At 45.2% G+C, this 20,040-nt stretch overlaps 1 protein-coding gene across 1 annotated transcript; it reads left to right on the top strand.

Moving 5' to 3' along the window:
• The first annotated feature begins 541 nt into the window (after positions 1-541).
• Positions 542-17,789, top strand: LOC129327760 (zinc finger protein 345-like). The gene is made up of 7 exons (XM_054976518.1): positions 542-623; positions 1,702-1,851; positions 3,422-3,737; positions 7,010-7,136; positions 8,825-8,950; positions 9,245-9,544; positions 14,575-17,789. Exons 3-7 carry the CDS (start codon positions 3,720-3,722, stop codon positions 16,356-16,358), a joined length of 2,355 nt encoding a protein of 784 aa, XP_054832493.1. The 5' UTR covers positions 542-623; positions 1,702-1,851; positions 3,422-3,719; the 3' UTR covers positions 16,359-17,789.
• Positions 17,790-20,040: the final 2,251 nt, after the last annotated feature.

Here is a 20,040-nt window from a genome sequence, read left to right on the forward strand (position 1 = left end):
AGCTTAAAACAAACAATATCTCTGTAACCTCTAATCATCGGAACTCATAATCATAATCAGCTTTACAGAGCTAATTTGTCTTACTTTATCTTTACTTTATTTTATTTACTTTATCAGGAAAATAATTTTCCCATTTCTCTTCTTTGATTGATCTTTATATATGTAAGAAAAAGGGAACGGTGTTATTTGTGCAGCAGAACAGATATATGGGCAGATGTGGTAAAGCTAACTAAGGAACTAGACAGTGGAAACAGGAAACTTTAGCTGAAACTGTAATTGTGGTTTTGCTTGAAATAACTTTGCTCTGCACCGGAAAATAAGCCATATAGCTATGCCATAAAAGGAGATAAGTAAATAGGGACTGGGGGCGCTCAAATTTGGGGAGTGGGAGATGTAAACAGAGGCGGAGATTCACATGATAAGATTAGCCGGCACTGATAGGCTGTAAACCTTGGAGTTCTTGGCCAATGGGGAAACAAGGGAGGGACTGTGAGGCAGGGGGATAGGAATAAAATGCTGAACTCTTTTCTTGATGGGTATGCTAGGTAGGACGCCCGCTCTTGCAAGAAAGCTTAAATGAAAAGTTTGCTGCTTCACTATGATGTCTGGCCTGAGTCTCTAAGGTAATCCTTTGCAAGTTTCTCACAATATAATTCATCAATTTTGCCATTACCGCATGTTCTGACATTTTATTTTTCTAGTTTTCTCTGGCTGGGCATTCTTCTTGCTATTACTACTCTGGCCACCATCAGCAGATAGCTAAATAATTCATATAGTATTCTGTCAACATTATCTGGTGTTATTCCCAGAAACGTGGTCTCAGGTTTCATAGCAAAATTAATTTTTAAAATCTTCTGCTTCCTTACACTTGCAGCATGACCCTATGTGTTTCTTATCCATTTTTTCAATATCTTTTAGGGTGATATACCATAGAAGAAACATCTTATACCAATTTTATCTCAATGATTGACTTGCTGTAAATTTTATGCTCTTAATCTGTAGATTTCCCCACTGTTGACATGTTACTTCTTCACCCACATTTTGCATCCATTTCAGCATACAGGTTTTAACTTGATCTGTTTCTGTATCCTTTCACCAGGGATACCGACCTCTGTAGTCTGGAGGTGAGAAGTAATTCCAGGAAAACTCGGAGCCCCACCAGGAGGCTGGCAGTCCTACTCAGGCATAAGGTTACCAACCTCTAGGTAAAGCCTGGAGTTTCCCCAGAGTTACAACTGATCTCCAGAGTACAGAGGTCAGTTCCCTTAGAGGAAATGGCTGTCTCGGAGGATTATTTATTTATTTATGTCATTTATAGTCCGCTTTTCTCACTGAGAATCAAGGCGGATTACAATCAATATCAGGTAAATACACTTCAATACAATATCATAAGGTAAACAGTTACAGTTAAAAGACATAGCATTAGCAAGGATCCAAGGAAGAGTAGAAAAAATACTGGAAAAACAATCAATTCTAGGACTAACATTAGATAACATGGAGCGCTGGTTGTACATAGGAGTACATATATATATATAAGACAATGGTGATGAAATCTATGATCCCTAACTCGTTAGTGAAGCATCTGTGACCCCATCCCTACAATACAGACCTCCCATTTGAGTAAAAAGCCTTTTTGAATAGTTCGGTTTTGCATTGTTTACAGAAAGCCAGGAAAGTGAGGGACTCTTCTGACTTTCTTAGGCAGGTCATTCCACAGGATAGGGGCCACCACAGAGAAAGCCCATGTACGGGCTGCTGCTGACTTCACCTGTGTGCAGCCTGGCACCTGCAGGAGACCCTGTTCAGATGAGCAAAGCTGCCGTGGAGGAACATAGGGAGGGCAGCGGTCCCGTAAGTATGCCGGACCAAATCTGTGAAGAACTTTGTATGTAATAACTAATAGCTTAAATTGAGCATGGTAAATGATGGGTAGCCAGTGGAGCGACTGTAGGATGGGAGTGATGTTCATGCTCCTGCTCACTCCTGAAACAATTGAGCTGCAACATTTCACACTAATTGGATCCTCCTAGTTAACTTAGATGGGAGGCCAATATATAGAGCATTACAATAGTCGAGCCTTGATGTTACCATAGCATGACTCCAAGTGGCCAGGTCAGCAGTGTCAAGATAAAGACGCCATTTTCCAGGCTAGAGTGAGGTTGTAGAAAGCATTTTTTGCCGCTGCCTTAACTTGTTTTTCTAGAAATAACGCTAGATCCAGTATAATCTCTAGGCTATTAACCGAGTTTGCAAGGGGCAGATGAACTCCACCGAAAGTGGGCAGTACAATGTCCTTCAAGATCTCTGCCTTCCCAACAAGCATCACTTCAGTCTTGTCTGGGTTCAATTTCAATTTGTTGTTTTTTAACCATTTCACCACAGCTGTCAGGCAGCGATCTAAGATTTCCATTGCATCCGGTGGGGACCTGGATAGCGAGATATAGAGTTGGGTGTCATCCGCATATTGATGACATCCCACTTCATAGCTGTGAATGAGTTCTCCTAAAGGCTTTACGTAGAGGTTGAAAAACATGGGAGATAAGATTGCGCCTTGTGGAACCCCACAAGGTAGTTCCCATTCTGGATTCCACTGAACTCCACGAACCTTGCCCTCCCTAGACCTCATTCCCAGATCTCCAAGAATTGCCACCCCGGGGACAATCACAAGACAAAATTACATCAGCCACATTGTCTTGGGCTCACCCCAGTGTGACACACAACTTTATTTCTAGAGGAGCTCACCCAAACTAGGGAGATTGGCCATTACTGCTATTGGTTTCTGTTCTACAGGAATACATTTGAATTCTGCTTAATTACGGTTCACCCTGAACTCCCTGAATGTCAGGGCCCTTTGACTCTACTGTCTGTCTGGTGAAGATCCCCGTACAGCAGGCTCTAGGTCATGAAAGTCAATGTGGTATAGTGGTTAGAGTGTCATACTAGGATCTGGGAGAACCAGCTTCAAATCCCCACTCTACCAGAGAAGGGTGTTGGCTGAGGTGAGGCCAGTCACACCCTCTCAGCCTAGCCTGCTTCACAGAGTTGTTGTGAGGGTAAAACGGGAGGAGGGGTTGGATGTTCAGCTGCTTTGGGTCTCCCACAAGGAAAAGGCGCAGGACAGAGTATATGAAGGCAATAAGTAATAAATAGGTCATGGAAGTTAAATGCTACAAAATTAGTAGTACTTCTTGAGGAATATGTGAGGAACTTCCCAGCCCTTTTCCTCCTTGGACTGGTTTTAATGGTTGCTTGAGGTTTTAATCAATATACAGGAAATGCTCCACTCTAGGGTTGCCAGGTCCAGGTTGGGAAATTCCTGGAGATTTGAGGGCTGGAGCCTGAAGAGGGTGGGGTTTGGGGAGGGGCCTGAGTGAGGTATAACGCCATAGAGTTCACCCTTCAAAGCATCCATTTTCGCCAGGGGAAGTGATCTGTGTCGCCTGGGAGATCACCAGCTATCACCTGGAGGCTGGCAAGCCGCCCCCCCTCTCCCCTGCCGCAACCCGCCTTAGAGTTTCCTTTTGCAACTCCTATGCAAAGAGGGGCGGGAGCTTTCGAAAGTTTCCTCTTGGGAAGCGCCTCAGTCAGAACCGCAGAGCGAGAGCCAGAGAAGAAGAGCTGCGTCCCGACGACTGGGTCCGCCTGCTGGAGGAGAGGTGGCGGGACTCCAACTCGGCCCCACGGAACCGGAAGGGGCGTGAGGAGGAGGCGCGCAGGCCATGCCTCGGGGGGGTCCGGTAAGTGCGTCTCTCTGCCGCGCCCGCCTCCTTCTCCTTCGCTCCACTTCTCCCTTTACGCGCTGCACCTGACGGGTCGCGACGTTTCCTGCTTGGGGGCGGCTTCGTCCGCTGAAGGGGCCGCGTCTGGTTCTGGCTCCTGAGCTGTGAGGAGGATCCGTTCTGCATCTGCCCAGGAGCACCCCTTAGTTCTGACTTTGTTCCAAGTAGCCCAAACTCGGGCGTTGAAGGCGGGTCTCAGTGAAGCCCTGCTGCCCCCAAAGACTGGCCTGGATGTGCGGATGGAGCAGGCGGGAGGGCTCTTTCCGGACTGAGCGGCTTCAGGCTGCATCGGGGGGGGGGCTCACCTTGCAGTGCTCCTGCCCCCCCCCCTTGCTAGAAACATAATTAAAGCGGGATCCCTTGCTGCAAGAAACTAACCTGGCTTCCCCTCTGGAATTATTTGGGTGAACTTGTCACAGAGGGGAAGGAGTCTTCCTCCAAACATGTTAGCTAGCTTTCCATGTGCAGAGGGTTTTTTAAAAAAAAGATTGGCAAGAAGGCAGCTTCCAGGTTTGGACAGAGGGTGTCCAAGGCTCCTCTCCCATCTCTGCCCAACACCACTGCTTCAGTTGTGCCAACTGTTAGGCACAACTTTTTAGAAAATCCGGGAACATGCCTTATCCTGGTGAGCAAGGAAAACCACTCGAGGCTGTAAGTTGGTGAAGCGGGCAAGTTTATTTGGAATGATCAGTCAGTGTAAGCAAGGCAAATCGGAGTAACATCATAAGCCTGAACAGCAAGGTCTTTCGCTTTTATGCCGGGTAGCAAACAACCCTGAGCCCCTCTTGCTAGGAGACATTAAGTCATAAATTGTGCTCTTCCTCTGCATGTTATCAATCCTTTTGTCTCCTAAGGGTGTGTGTCAAACTGGCACCATCCTGCATACCATTTAAAGAGATAAGAAAAGGCAAAAGGGAGGACAATCCTGTGGGATGCAGGTTTTTGTGGTTAGATGTAATGGTTAGATCTAATGCCAACGAGAAAGTCACTATTAAGTTTTATTAATAAAGGGAGCAGGAAGTATTACCTCTCCAGCTCAAAGACAAAGTTTTTAGCATGAGCTTTTATACATTTGAAAAGTATATCCTACCCCGTTTGCACACGCCCCTCTCCCGTTCTCCCATTGCTGGAATACTAAGGAGGTACAACCTTTCCAATCCGCCTACCTATCCGCCCCTGTTTACATCTCCCATTCCCCACTTTAAGACTCCCCTCCCCACAAATACACTTTATACCTTATATAGTTAGTTATTCCCTTAGCCACACTCACATTGCTAGTCCTGTGACCACAACTATTTCCTGAGCAAGCAGCTTTCAGCAAGTTTTAACTGAAGATAAGAACAAAGCAACTTTAGGTTCCCCTTTTGAGAAGACAAGGGGGACTTTAAAAAAAACTTCTGAGCCAAGTTTGCAACCCATGGTTTCCTGCTGTCTGCTAGTTGGGCTCGTCTCTTCACAACACAAACCAGGCTGTTTTCCGGCACAAAGAACATTCTGTATTTAACAATTGTTTAACCATTTCAGTCTCACAATCTCCCTTTGTAAAAACAAGGTCACTTAATATTTATGCAGTCAGGCATATCTTAGGGTCAGCAGAGCCAATCTAGGCTTACCCATAAGGCTTTGCGGTACAAAGGAGCAACAGGGATACTAAAACCTAACCGTTTCTACAGTCTAATATCTCTTTACCCTTCTGTTTCTCTAACACCCACTGTAATGATTTCAAGTAAATGTGTGCATGTATCTTTAAATGCTTGACGAGATAGGTGAAGAGGAGTTGAAAGAGAGGGATGAGTGAGCGATATGATTGGCTGATGACTGAGAGTGTGGGCGGAGCGAATGCAGTTTGAGACTGACAGGGCAGAGAGAAAAGTTTGAGTCAGAGGAAGGCAGGCTAGCTGTGTGCTGCCTGAGTATACTGAAGTATTTATGAGAGAAATATAACCTGTGTGGAACCTGAACTGAGCATCTTTGTGAAAGGACACTCAGTCAGGGAAAGAGAGGCCAGCTGTGTGCTGCCTGAGCAGGTTTAATATTTCTGTGAGACAAATACCGAGTTAGAGAAAGAGGCTAACTGTGTGTGAAGCCTTAGAAGAGATCTGTGTGAATGAGAGTAAATGAAGTAACTTTAAGAACCGAGAACGACTTTTATGAAACCGATAAGCTTCTTGACTAAATAAAAGTTTATTTTGTTTTGTTATATCCCAGAGTAGCTGTCATTGCTATATCCCATCCTTATCCTCAGGGCCACATAGAACCACGAAGGAGCCTGATGCTTAGGGACGTTACCAAAGGGAAAACTTAAATAAAATATATTGGAATATAATATTCCTGGTGGCAGCAAACTACCCAGATGGTGATAAGGGAAAGATTAAAAGAAAAATCTACTCAAAGAAAGTAAAGGTCATAACACCCACCCACCAATATGCCCCCACCTTTCTGTCCGTCTTTCTTGTCATCATTCGTTGTACCATCTGCACTTACAGGCCTCCGTAGGCCCGTTCTTTAGCGGTACTTTTACTCATTAAGTAAAGAAGTATTCCCTTTTATGGAATTTTTCTTTATTTAAACTATAAACAATAACATAAAAGCTATAGATAACAAACATAGAAGATTTAAAAAAATTCTAAAGAGAAGAGACACTAACAATACAGAAGTGAAAAAAGCAAAAGAAACCCTTAAACTAAACTACGGATTGAGTTCCTATTTTCTCCGCCACAAATATAGATCATTTTCAAAGTCTCACTTATTCTAAGATAAACATAAGAGCCCTCTTTTTTTCTATTGTTCATGATTCTTAATCCATAAATCCAGATGTCATCAAGTCATTATTATCCATTTTATGTAAAAAGTCTATAAACGGTTTCCATTCAGTCAAAAATGTAACTAATGTCCTTTCCCTAATTAGTGAAATAAATTTTGCCATTGATGCAAGTAAAGAAGTATTTCCTTGTGTCTGTTCTGTACCTGTTGCCTCTCAAATTCATTGGGTGCCCCCGAGTTCTAGTATTATGGGAGAGGGAGAAAAAGCCCTCTCTACCCATTTTCTCCACCCCATGCATATTTTTATAAACCTCCGCCATCTCCCCCCTTAGTGTACTCTCCCATATCTAGTCTGGCTGTAGACCAGATATTTTCTACCCATGCACCGTGGGTATGCTTCTGGTGGTTTTCTGTAATGAGGTACGGGGAGGGAGACACCATAACAATCTCAGTCTCTTTCTTTTCAGGACCCTGTGACTTTTGAAGATGTGGCCATGTATTTCACAAGAGCGGAGTGGGCCCTGCTGGATGCAAAGCAAAGAGCCCTCTATAAGGAGGTCATGGAGGAAAACTACGGCACCGTGGCCTCTCTGAGTAAGCACCTCTGCCTTCTTATTTCCTGGGGCCACGGATGCCACCAAGTTCAGGCTCGATATCTGGTATGACCGGATAGTTGCTGACCAAGGAAAATTTTCACATATGAAATTGTATTGTACAGAATTAGACCACCTAGCTTAGTGTTTTCTTCTTTAAGCAACAGGCAGCAAAATCTTTCCTAACAACTGCTGCCTGCTTCCAGGGGATTGAACTGAGACCTTTTGGATACATGGCACGCGAACTCTGTCTGAGCCATGGTCCTTCCTCTAACACCTGAAAGCAACAGAAACTTCAGTGATCAACGCAGTGCCATAAAGGTTCAAATGTTGTGGTGAGCCAGTGCTGGGTAGTGGCTAGAGTGTCAGATAAGGATCTGAGAGTCCCCAGGTTTGAAGCACTCTCAGCTTAACCTATTTCAAGGGGTTGTTTTAGGGATTACCTGGAGAAAGCCAGTTTGGTGTAGTGGTTAAGAGCACGGGACTCTAATCTGGAGAACCGGGTTGGATTCCCCACTCCTCCGCTTGAAGCCAGCTGGGTGACCTTGGGCTAGTCACAGCTCTCTGGAGCTCTCTCCGCTCCACCCACCTCACAGGGTGTTTTGTTGTTGTGGGGATAATACTTTGTAAACTGCTCTGAGTGGGTGTTAAGTCATCCTGAAGGGCAGTATATAAATCAAATGTTGTTGTTATGTAAGCTGCTTTGGTTCCCTATGTGAGGAGAAATCCACACTATAAATGAAGTAAATTAAAATAAATAAATAAAACTGATTTATTTTGATCGGCATACATTTTCTCCTTCAAAAGCGGGCCTTCACATTGTTCTGGGCAACCCTGGGTTCCTTTGGAAGCTTTATAAAATGATCATAAAAGATCATACACAGATTTCCCAGAAAGTCAGCTTGCCTTCCATTGGCTGATCATCTCCTGCAGTGAAAAGTTTCAGGGGGGATTTGGGTGTGCTTTAGGGCCCAGTCTCAGATGCTATGGGACAGTGATGGCACCCACTTGTCCCACTTAGTGGTCTGACTGACCCGTCTTATTCATGGCCTCTAGAGATGCAGCATCTAGGGGACAATGCTGGGGAGAGTGTTGAGAAATAACTCACCAGCCACTACTGGGAATGGCTCTTCTGTGGCATAGTTCTAGGAGAGCCACTTCCACCAAACCTAGACAATGGTCTGACACCAGCTGTAAGGGTTTCTAGCTTAGAGGCAAGGAAAGGAAGGGTTATAACTCAGAGGCGGAGCAGCTGCTGTGCATGCAGAAAGCCCTGCATGGGATCCTTGCCTCCTCCAGTTAAAGGGTTTTGGGTACCAGGGGTTGGGAGGCGCATTCCTTTGCCACTCCCAGTCAGAGCAACCAATGCCAGACCAGTAAGGTTGCTATGTATGGCTGCATGTTGGGGATTCCTCAGCAGAGAAATCAGTGTGTAAAAGCATTCCCTACAGGCGGGAAGTGTGGAAGCCTCTTGTGTGTTGCAGGCTGAAGACATACGCTGGGATTAAAGCCAACAGAGAGTGTTGTTTCTGAGCGCTGACTGGCTCCATTGATTGCAGGAAACAGCATCTGCAAACTCTTTCCTTCTTCAAAGGACAGACGAAAACCTGCTCTGGCCTCACCAACGGTATCCCTGGCATATGACAGGTATTCCAAAGGGCTCCTCACCCTCTCTCTGTTTCCTTCTAGCTACAGCGGCAGGACACCCAGTTCCAAAACCAGAGCTGATCTCCCGCCTAGAAGGAGGGGAGGTGCTTTGGCTTCTGGATCCACCAGAGATCGCAGAGAGGCAGGTGGCTTCAGACTCCAGCTCAGGTAAGGAGTCTGCAGTGATGATGAGAGCTGCCTTGTTAATGGGGGTACGGCCCAGTCCCCCCAGTCCCCAGTTGTGGGAAAACCCACAACAACCATCGTTCTCCGGCTGTGAAAGCCTTCGACAAAGTTCTCTTTGTTTCTTGCTTTTCTGGTTGTTATGGTTTGTTTTGCCTTGTAGGTCTGTTAATCTTCAACACCTTTAAATCAATTTGTCATCGGCTGCCCTCTTCATCAGATTTGGTTTTTCTGGCAGAAGGCAGGATTCTTTTTTTAATCTCCTGTTTCTTCTGACAGGCAACAGCCATTCAAGTGAGAACAAAGAGGAGTGTCCCCCTCCAAAGAAAAAAAAGAAAACCTCATTGCCCAGAGCCCAGGAGACTGTTTCCCGACCTCAAAAGAAAGGAAAAAGTTCTAGGATACCTGGTGGACCAGCGAGACCTCAGAGAAGGCAGGCTGGGAAGAAAAGAGTTAAAACCTCTCCTCGCAAGGAGAACAGTGGCGATTTTAGTGAATTGACAGACCAAAGGAGGAGTCGCAAGAATGGGAAACCAAAGGCCCTCGCAACGCAGGGGCAAGAATCCTTCTCAAAAGATGGTAAGAGGGAAGAGTGGGAGAGAGATAGTTGGAGAACTGCACATCCTCTTTATCTTATGTCTAATCACATCAGGCCTGCCTTAGAGTCAAATACAGGAAGTATATAAACAAGTCTCCCAACATGTATTGTCGAAGGCTTTCATGGCCGGAGGGCGCTGGTTGTTGTGGGTTTTCCGGGCTGTATTGCCGTGGTCTTGGCATTGTAGTTCCTGACGTTTCGCCAGCAGCTGTGGCTGGCATCTTCAGAGGTGTAGCACCAAAAGACAGAGATCTCTCAGTGTCACAGTGACACTGAGAGATCTCTGTCTTTTGGTGCTATACCTCTGAAGATGTCACCTCTGAAGTGTCACAGTGTGACACTGAGAGATCTCTGTCTTTTGGTGCTACACCTCTGAAGATGCCAGCCACAGCTGCTGGCGAAACGTCAGGAACTACAATGCCAAGACCACGGCAATACAGCCCGGAAAACCCACAACAACCACCAAGTGTCCCAACAATTTGTTTGAATGAAAAGCAAGCCTGGGAGATTTTTCACATCTTTCTTGCATGATCATTATAACTAACTAGAAACAAAGCCCGTTGTGGGAAAAAATACAATGGGCTCTAGAAGGGGGGGAGTGGACAGGCAGGCATTACCTCCTCCTCCATCACTGATTCTGGTGGGTGAAGGAAGGGGGTGGACATTGCCACCTGCTCCACACCTGATCTCAGCAACTGAAGGGGTGGTAGGCTTTGCTACCTGCTGCATGCCTGATACAGGCTGGGTAAAGGGGGGCAGGCATTGCCACCTGCTCCACTTCTTATCCCGGCTGGGTGAAGGGAAGAAGAGAATTACCTCCTGCTCTGTGCCTGATCCCACCCAGGTGAAGGTGCTGGGTGGGAAATGGCACCTGCTCCACTCTTGATCGCAGCTGAGTGAAGGGGGTGGGCATTGCCATCTGCTCTGTTCCTGATTCCACCTGGATGAAGGGGGGTGGGCATGACCCCCTGCTCCGCTCCTAATACCATCTGGGCTAAGGCAGGGTCGAGCATTGCCACCTGCTCCACTCCTGATCCCAGCTGACTTAAGGGGGCAGGCATCGCCACCTGTTCCGCTCCTTATGCCAGTTGTGATAAGGCAGGGGGTGGGCATCACCACCTGTTCTGCTCCTTATGCCATTGCTACCTGCTTTGCTCCTAATACTAGCTGGGTTAAGTTGAGCATGGGCATTGCCACCTCCTCTGTGACTAATACCAGCTGGCTGAAAGGGGGCGGGCATTTCCACCTGCTCCGATTCTAATACCAGCTGGGTTAAGGTGGGGGTGGAAATTGCCACCTGTTACACTCCTAATATATGCTGTGTTAAGGTGGGGGATGGGCATTGCCACCTGCTAACACCAGCTGGGTTTAGGTGGAGGGCGAGCATGGCCACCTGCTCTGCTCCTAATACCAGCTGGGTGAAGGTGGGGGTGGGCATTTCCACCTGCTCCACGCCTATTACTGGCTGTGTTAAAAAGGGAGGTGGGCATTGCCACGTCCTCTGCTGCTAATACCGGCTGGGTTAAGGTGAAGAGTGGGCATAACCACCTGCTCTGCTCCTGATCCCAGCTGGGTGAAGGGGGGAGGGCAGTGCCAAATGCTCTGCTCCTAATATCAGCTAGGTTAAGGTGGGAGGCTGGCATTGCCACCTGCTCCGCTCCTAATAACAGCTATGTTAAGCCAGAGAGTGGGCATTACCACCTGCTCCGCTCCTAATCCCAGCTGGCTGAAGGAGGGTGGATATTGCCACCTACTCTGCCCTAATATCAGCTGGGTTAATACAGGGGCAGGCATTGCCTTCTGCTCCCCTCCTAATACCAGCTGGTTTAAGGCGGGGGTGTGGCATTGCCACATGCTCCGTTCCTAAATACAGTTGGCTGAAGGGGGGCGGGTATTGCCAGCTGCTCTGCCACTAATACCAGCTGGGTTAGGGTGGGGGTGGGCATTGCCACCTGCTCCACACCTAATACCAGCCGGGTGAAGGCGTGGGGAAGGCATTGCCACCTGCTCTGCTCCTGTTCCTGGCCTGGGGTTCTCACCACAGCATGTTTTCTGGAGCAATATGGTGAGCTGCCTGGGCTTTCCTCTGCAGCAGCGGCCTCTGGTGGTGCACCAGGGTATAAAGTGAGTCGTCTGAAACACGCTTACTCAATTATATAGTAAGATATGCAATAGAGCTCCATCTGTGGATACTTAAACCCAGAGACCCAGAGACTGGAGCCTTAAACAGATAGGACAGATCTTTCTCTAAATTTCAAAACCAAGTTGTGCAGAAAAATCTGACTCTTAAAAACTCATTGGGGTTTTAAAACTCCCCAATAATGGTGCAGTCCTAAGCGCTGAAATCAATGGGGTTAGACTTGAGCAACTCTGCTTAGGATTGCACTGCAAAAGAAGCAGTGCCTGTACCTTTAAGAAATTAATTTCCTTTCAGGGGCCATTGTGGGGGTTGCTAGGTGTAGTGCTTTGCCCCTTTTATGTGATCTATATATTTCTGCCTTTCTAATTTCCATAGCGCTCCCTTAGATTTTTGCTGCCTCCAAAAGCTTTTGTCTTCGTCCTCTCTCAGTTTGACTTATAGCCTAGGAAGCTATAGCTGAAGGTAGTAAAGGTAGTCCTCTGTGCAAGCACAGAGTCCTTACTGACCCATGGGAGGTCGTTGCATCACAACACTTTCTTGGCAGACTTTTTGTTATGGGGTGGTTTGCCATTGCCTTCCCCAGTCATCTACACTTTACCCCCAGAAAAGTGGGTACTCATTTTACCGACCTTGAAAGGATGGAAGGCTGAGTCAACCTTGAGCCAGCTGTTTGAACCTGGCTTCCACTAGGATCGAACTCAGGTCATGAGCAGAGCTTGGGCTGCTGTACTGCCGCTTCCCACTCTGCACCATGGGGCTCTTAGCTGTAGGTAGTCATAGGACAAAAAGGTCACCGTGTGGGTTGGCTGTGAGGAGAAAAAAAAGGTCCTTTGTTCTAGATGAAACTGGCATGAAACTGGCATTTTACTTAACCAGAAATAGTTTATTTATTAGTACTTGTATGTAACATTTTCAGAGTAATTTATAAGTGTTTTGGTTTCAGAATCATTCATAAGTGTGGTAGTTTCAAAATGGGTATATCTCTTTAAATGTTTTTCCACAATCCCAGGCACAAAGATTAATTTTCCACACAGTTGCCACTTAGGATAAAAATATCCCCAAAAGAGAAGAACATGGAATTCTCTGAGTTCCCTGAAGTTCATTTGGCCCATAGGCTGATTTCATCCCCAAGGTAAACACCCTCACAAATGGGCTGACTAAGCTCTTTCTCTCAGCACTCTCACTAAACTACAGTTCACTCCACCCCCTAGGGTACAGCTCCCATCCAATCACAACATGCTTCACTTATTCATCCAGCCACCCCCACTCCTGCTCTCCCTAGAGGCCTGCATTTTAAACCATAGCAGTATACATCCCAAACCCCACATTAATTAGCAGAAATAAACTACACAAAGTGTTTACATGGCAAATCATTACACTAGGCAATCAAAACAGTATTGCCAGCCCTCAAAACTGGGTTTCCATCAGTAAAGGGGGGGCAGGGCTCTTCCGAAGGCTCTTCCAACCTCCCAGTCTACCCATGCTTCCTTTCATCCTGGCCTGGACGGAGGACTTATCAGGGCCAGGCTTAGCAGCAACCATAGGACAACTTTTTCCCATGCAGTGTGAATAACTCACTCAGTGCTGCTTTCCACACTTTGGTCACCTGGCTGGTACTTTTTTTTTCATGTTGTCACATGACATAGTCCTCTATTTATATACAGTCAACAGCCCGTTCCTTCCACACACACCCCAACCCGCTTTATTTTAAACCTTTAAAAAACTGGTGTTTCCTGGGCAGAACACAGCAGGAGCTGTTCCTCGGGTCTGAAGGGGAAACAGTGTAATTCTGGGATTTTGGTGACATGCTAGACAATTAGTTGATCACTAGAGTCCAGTCCCTTGCAGAAATTAGCCTAACAAAAGAGAAACATGTTCCTTTGTGACAGAGGGAAAGGGATTGTCAGAAGTGCCAAATGGAATTTAGGTTTTTTTAAAAAAGATTTTGTAATAGGCATTGCATTGTTTTTATGCAGTGTTACCCATGCCTCTCAAAAAAGAAAAAAATTAAAACAGGGTGAGCTGAGAATCCTGAGGGTCATATGAGAACATGTGGGGTGGGGCTGGAGTGCATATCAGGTGTGAAAGGAAAACCATGGTTAAATATGGAAAGAAAATGGATTAATTGGAGCTGTCTGGAAGATCAGTTTCAAGAGTGACTTTACACGGAATGATGTGAACGGAAAACCGCTCTAGTGTAGAAGCAGGCCAGGTGTGATAATGGCTATGATTTGATGCCATACAAATTGTCGGCCCAGTAGCAGCCTCCACGCAACGTGTGATTTGGCCAAGCCAGGCTGTGGCCACCACAACTCACCTGAGCAATTCATTACCCCACAACATTTATAACTTTCCAAGACTTTCCCAAGGAGAGGCTTCCAGGGAGCAGGAAGTAGAAAAAGTAAGTGTGTGTCAGGGTTAGGTTATCAGACTAGCATCTGGGAGATCCAGGTTCAAATCCCCACTTTGCCATGAAATTTGCTGGATAACCTTGGTCCATTCATGTGCCCTCACATTCAACTTCATATTGTTGTTCTGAGGATACAATGGGGGCAAAGAGAATGATGTAAATCATTTTGGGTCTCCATCAGGGAGAAAGGTTGAATATAAATGAAGTAAATAATAAATAAAGCTGAAGAAAGAAAGAGAAGGTGGACGAAGAATGGGGGAGCAGATAAAAGAAAGGTTGGTTGATATGTGGAAGGAGAGAAGGAACATGGCTGGTGCCTGGAGGAGGGAAAGAGGAAATCATACGGGGTGGGGAAAGGCACTACATTTAGACACTTTTAATGTCTAAATTTGATCCTTAGAGCCTACCTTCTGAAGGGAAGGGAAGAATTGTTACCATGTTCTTCATTTTCCCTTAAACAGGTGCTGAGCATATGAGAGAGAAGAAGAGATCTCTGAAAGCAGAAAATTCTCCACTGGTGACCGTAAAAGGGACCACATTGCAATGGGATAAAGGGAGACAATGTGGAACTCGGGGAAGGTTGGGGAGGTGCCAGAAGAATGGCAGTTTTCGTGCGGAAAGCCAAAAGGATCTGAATGACACAAGGGTCCAAGAGAGGAGTCATGTGGATGAGACACTGAAGCCACTCAGACGACAGGTAAGAACCTCCAGCAGGACGACCCATGCAGCAATCAAACCGTTTCGGTGCCCAGACTGTGGGAGAAGGTTCAAGTATAGCAATTCACATATTATACACATGCGAACCCATTCAGGAGAGAAACCGTATGAATGCTCAACCTGCAGGAAAACTTTCAGCAACATGTCAAACCTTTATAGTCATGAGAGGGTGCACACACAAGAAAGACCCTATCACTGTTCTGCTTGTGGGAAAACTTTCAAGGCTGCTTCATACCTCAAATGTCACAAAAGGACCCACACTGGAGAGAAACCATATCCATGTCCACAGTGTGGGAAAAGGTTCAGGAGTACAGGGCATCTTCTTAGACACAAGAAAACCCACACACAAGAGAAGCCGTTCAAATGCGCGCAGTGTGGAAAGTGCTTCCAAGAGAGAAAAAGCCTTGCCACTCATGAGAGAATCCATACGGGGGACAAACCGTATAAATGCTCAGACTGTGGGAGATGCTTCAATTGCCAGTCAAACTTTACTAGGCACAAGAAAATCCATGGAGGAGAGAAACCACATAAGTGTTCAGATTGCAGGAAAAACTTCAAAACTAATTCAGACCTTAGACAGCATCAAAGAATCCACACTGGTGAGAAACCTTACCAGTGCACAGAGTGTGGGAAAAACTTTCGGTGCAGCTCAAACCTTGTAAGGCACAAGAGAACTCATCGAGGAGACAAACCATATGAGTGCCTGGAATGTGGCAAACGTTTACGTCATAAGATCAGCCTTAATAAACATCAGCAGAGAATGCATAAATATCAGTGCTTAGATTGTGGGGAAAGTTTCAGCCAAAGTTCAGCCCTTCAACGTCATAAAAGTAACCACACAGGGGAGAAACCGTTTAGATGCTCACGTTGTGGGAAAAGCTTTGATCAGAGAAAATTACTGACTCGGCATGAGAGAATTCATACAGGAGAGAAACCTTACAACTGTCTAGAATGTGGGAAAGGATTTATAACAAAATCTAAACTTTTTCGACACGAGAAAACTCACACAGGAGAGAAACCATATTCTTGTTCCGAGTGTGAGAAGAGCTTCAGTGAAAAATCAAACCTCATTCTACATATGAAAGTCCACACAGGAGAGAAACCATACAAATGCTCCCACTGTGAGAAGAGTTTCAGCCAGAGGTGGCTTTTTGTTGCGCATGAGAAATTCCACCCGGGAGAGAAATCCTATGAATGTTCAGAGTGTTGGAGAAGCTTCAACAATCCCTTACGCTTGCTGAAACATCAGAAGATCCACACAGGAGAGACCCCATATAAATGCTTGGAGTGTGGGAAAAGCTTTTCCTCAATGCGAGATCAATACTCTCATCAAAGAATCCACACAGGAGAGAAGCCATACCAGTGTCAGGACTGTGGGAAACGGTTCCGTAACCAGGCATCCCTGACGGTACATGAAAAGAGCCACACTGGAGAGAAGCCATATAAATGCATGGAGTGTGGCAAAAGCTTTATTTTTAGTTCAGGCCTCATAAGTCACCATAAAATCCACATAAAGTCATTTAAATGAGGGGGAAAGTTCCAGAAAGAGGATTGATCTGCATATGAGAAAACTCACTGAGGATAAGCAAAGCATTAGACAAACAGTCTGAAAGAGAATCTTCTGTGTGAGGCCAAAGATAATTCATGAAGGGCTGGAGAATCTGTTGCATATTAAGCTTTCCTCAACTCAGTTTCCCCTAACAACAGGGCTCATATTCTCTTTTTAATTCTAATGGGCCTGCCTCAGCTTATTCTGCTTGCCAACCCCATAGCTCTCTGTGCCCACAGTAAAATTTTACGGGGGCTAACCCCAAAAGCAGGGGTTTGTTTGACATTTTGCTTGACAAAAAATCCTATTATGACAAAAAAAATCAACTAGAATACCTGAATTTAAAAACCCAGTGTTTGGATTTTAATTAGTTTTATTAAGAAATTTAAACAAATATTATGTATTTTGGGTATATATAATTAGTTAGCTTGTAACTATTATATTCACCTGTTTTACATCTATATGCATATGCTAAAGAAGCACAGTAACTAGTAACGAAGGAATGAAATTATCATATCTAGATGCTGAAATTTCCCTTTGGTGTGACCCCATTGGATTCTTAGTATGGTGTTGTATGTTAAGGGATTTTTCTGAGGACGCCTCTCCTAAAATCCTATGTGAGCATTATTGAAGCTGGCCACCCACGAGAGGCAAATTTACCTCCATGAGGCAGATTCTTTCTCCTTAACTGTAGAGATTGAACTACAGGTCAGCTCAATTTTTCAGTGAGGCAAGGAAGTTCCTTTTAACTATAAACATTTTCTTTTGTTTTCACTTCGAAACTAAGATTTTAACCTTGAGTATGTTACTTCCCAGAAGCATTTCCAACCCATAAACAAAAAGTATGACTTCAGCATTGAGGTGTTTATATTACAGCGCTGAATGTCCTGTCAGTCAGGCTTGTTGTGTATCCTGGGAAATGTAGTTCTGAAGGGATGTTTGTATTTTTGATCTTAGCAATTATTGCAAGATTCTCGGATGTAGCTGGTCTTTACACATATGAGCCTAAAAGAGATAATGTGTGTCTGAGTTTTAGATAATCAATAAAACTCTTTTTTAATCGAATATTGTGTTGATTTCTTAAAACCGTGTGAGGTTATTGTCTAAAGGGAAGGTCTGAATTGGCACACAGAGTACTCTAAAATAAATCCCCTTTTATTATACATTTGGAAATGCTGTGACCTTCCAAGTTATCTACAATATTTTCAATACCCTGAAAATCTGACTGATCTCTAAAGTGCCACTGGACTCAAATCCTATTGTTCTTCTGCATACCAACACGACTACCCACGTAACAGTATTCCCAATATTTTCCATGAATATGTATCTTTCTCTATCAAGAGTTATAGCAGTATTACCTAAGCTCAAGAGATGCTCCACAAATTCACATTCTGTAACATAACCTGTAAGTTGTACAGTCATATTATCCCTCAAGCAGCTTTTTTGGGTTCTACTACAAATTTATGATGATTTGATGCAGGCCTGAAACTCATTAGCTTTAGTTCCTCTTGGAAGAATAAGAATTGTTTGTCAGACGTCCCAGAGCAACTGCTCTTATCATAGTTTGCGAGGCTTCTCCCTCACTGGTGCCCCCACGTGATGGTCTGCCATCCTACCAGCTCTCCAGGCAGGTGTCCTCCGGCCTCAGCTGGGCAGGGAAGGGAGTTGTACCACCTTGTTCCTTCTCCTGCCCTGGGAGTAGCAGCACACTCCAGCTGTCTCTCCCTGCAAAATCCTTCTCAGCTTTCACAGGAACCTGAATTTAAAGGCCTCCCTTTGCCCCACCTCCCTGGCTCTGCCCCCTATCGCCACCCAGTCTCCCTGACTGGCCCTGCTCCCAGCCTATCTGATAGGAGGGCTGGGGAGACCCTGCAGTCTCCTGGCCCCACGCACTCCACCGCTGCCTAGGGTGGGGCACCTGGTCTCCTCTCTGCCAGGCTCGCCCCTGCTGCTTCTGAACCCTCCCCAGTGTCTCCCTTGGCATCTTGAGACCTGTGCGTGCCTGGCTTGTGCTGATGGCAATCTCCTGTCAGCCTGGATGAGGTGGAGCCATCTGGGCAACTGCAGGAGACAGGTGAGTCTGCTGAGTGGCTGCAGGCTGTTCCCCAGAGTTGTGCCTGGGTGCCAGCTGCGACTGGCCTAAGGGTGAGAGAGGCCTGTGGGGCCTGTAGAGGCTCCTGCGACTGAAGTACTGCCAGGGGCTGTGCTGCAGGGCCTGAAGATGGTGGGGGTGGACAGAAGGCCAGTGTCGCCAGACATACACATTTCATTGCAAATCCTGCCTTGTGTGTTCTTGAGATTATGCAGGCCGGGTGTTCCAGTTCCCTTCCTTTTTAGCCCTGATTTCTCCATGGAGTTTCCTAAAGGATTCCATTGAGTGGTTAGAATTTCTACTTATGTTGGAATAGTAGGATGCTAGGGCATATAACCTGTATAATTTGTGCACTCATTATTGTTTTATGCATATTATTCCTGTTAGCACATATGCTTTGTAAAAAAAAGTTAAAAGCTCTTTTATTAATAATAAAATTATTAATTATTAAAATTAATTTAATTACTTTTATTTTATTTGTGTGATTGTTGGGAGGAGACTGGGATTTGTCAAGCATCCTAAAATTCTGACTGCTATAAAATCATCCAGAGAAAATGTGGAACTAATATCATGGGCTTATTGATTATATTTGCTCATAAGTCTGCATGAAGTTCCTACATTATTAGTATTACTATAATTGATATTGATATTAATATTATTAATAATATTAGTCCGCCTTTCTCACTGTGATCCCAGGCGGATTACATAATGCAAGTGAAAATACATTATAATCAACAGCTAGGACATTCACTGAACAAAGTACAATAATGAACAGCACTTAGGACATTCAGTGAAAGAAATACAAATAGGGTATGGTAGCAAAAATTTGAAAAACAAGCATAAAGCCAAGCACAGAGATGAAAGCCTTCTGAAACAAAGCATAACTAATTTATATGGCATATGTAGCAACGTGGAAATCCTGTAGAAAGGCTAACTGGCTTGTAATTTCCAGCTCCATTTGTCAAAAAAAGGCAAGGGAGCCATTCGAGTTAAAAAGAGAAACGCACACACACACACACTCGCACAGATTGCAATATAAGTCAGGTTAGAAATCCATTTCTGTGCCGTTTGTCTCGCCACCAAAGTTCAGGCAAGGAAAACAAAAGGAGGCATTTTTCCCCGGACAGCCGCAAAGCCAGGAATGTTGCTAGTACCAGCTTTTGCCAAACCTTCCTCCCTTGATCTTTTGAACGCTACTCGATGTGCCAGTCAGGTTGATGAGGTCCCAACCTCTTCACCTCCAGCCTCTCTTGGGTGCCAGTGTTGGTTTTTCTCAATGAACTTTCTCTAATTCTGTTGAATTCCCATCTCCGTCTTCATTCCAGCCTGGCACTGAAACCTTGTCACTTTGTTCAAAGGATCCTTAAAATATTGTGTAGTTTTCCAAGTTTGGGGCATATTTCCTTTCTGCCAGACATTAAACCCTATGTTATCAGCTCCTGCTAGGGAAGGAAGAGAGAGATGGGGGAGGAGTCATTTCTCTTCTACGCTTGGCTGTTCTTGATCAAATGGAGATACCAGAGTGTTTTGGTATGGGTCCATTTGCCAGAATTTTATATATGGTAATTC

Source organism: Eublepharis macularius, chromosome 4 (genome assembly GCF_028583425.1).
Source record: "Eublepharis macularius isolate TG4126 chromosome 4, MPM_Emac_v1.0, whole genome shotgun sequence".
Taxonomy (NCBI): domain Eukaryota; kingdom Metazoa; phylum Chordata; class Lepidosauria; order Squamata; family Eublepharidae; genus Eublepharis; species Eublepharis macularius.

Bases quoted from the DNA above. Each gene is read 5' to 3' on its own strand.
- LOC129327760 (XM_054976518.1), top strand. The intron at 7,137-8,824 runs GTAAGCACCTCT...GTTTCCTTCTAG, and splicing joins CGGCACCGTGGCCTCTCTGA to CTACAGCGGCAGGACACCCA. The intron at 9,545-14,574 runs GTAAGAGGGAAG...TCCCTTAAACAG, and splicing joins AGAATCCTTCTCAAAAGATG to GTGCTGAGCATATGAGAGAG.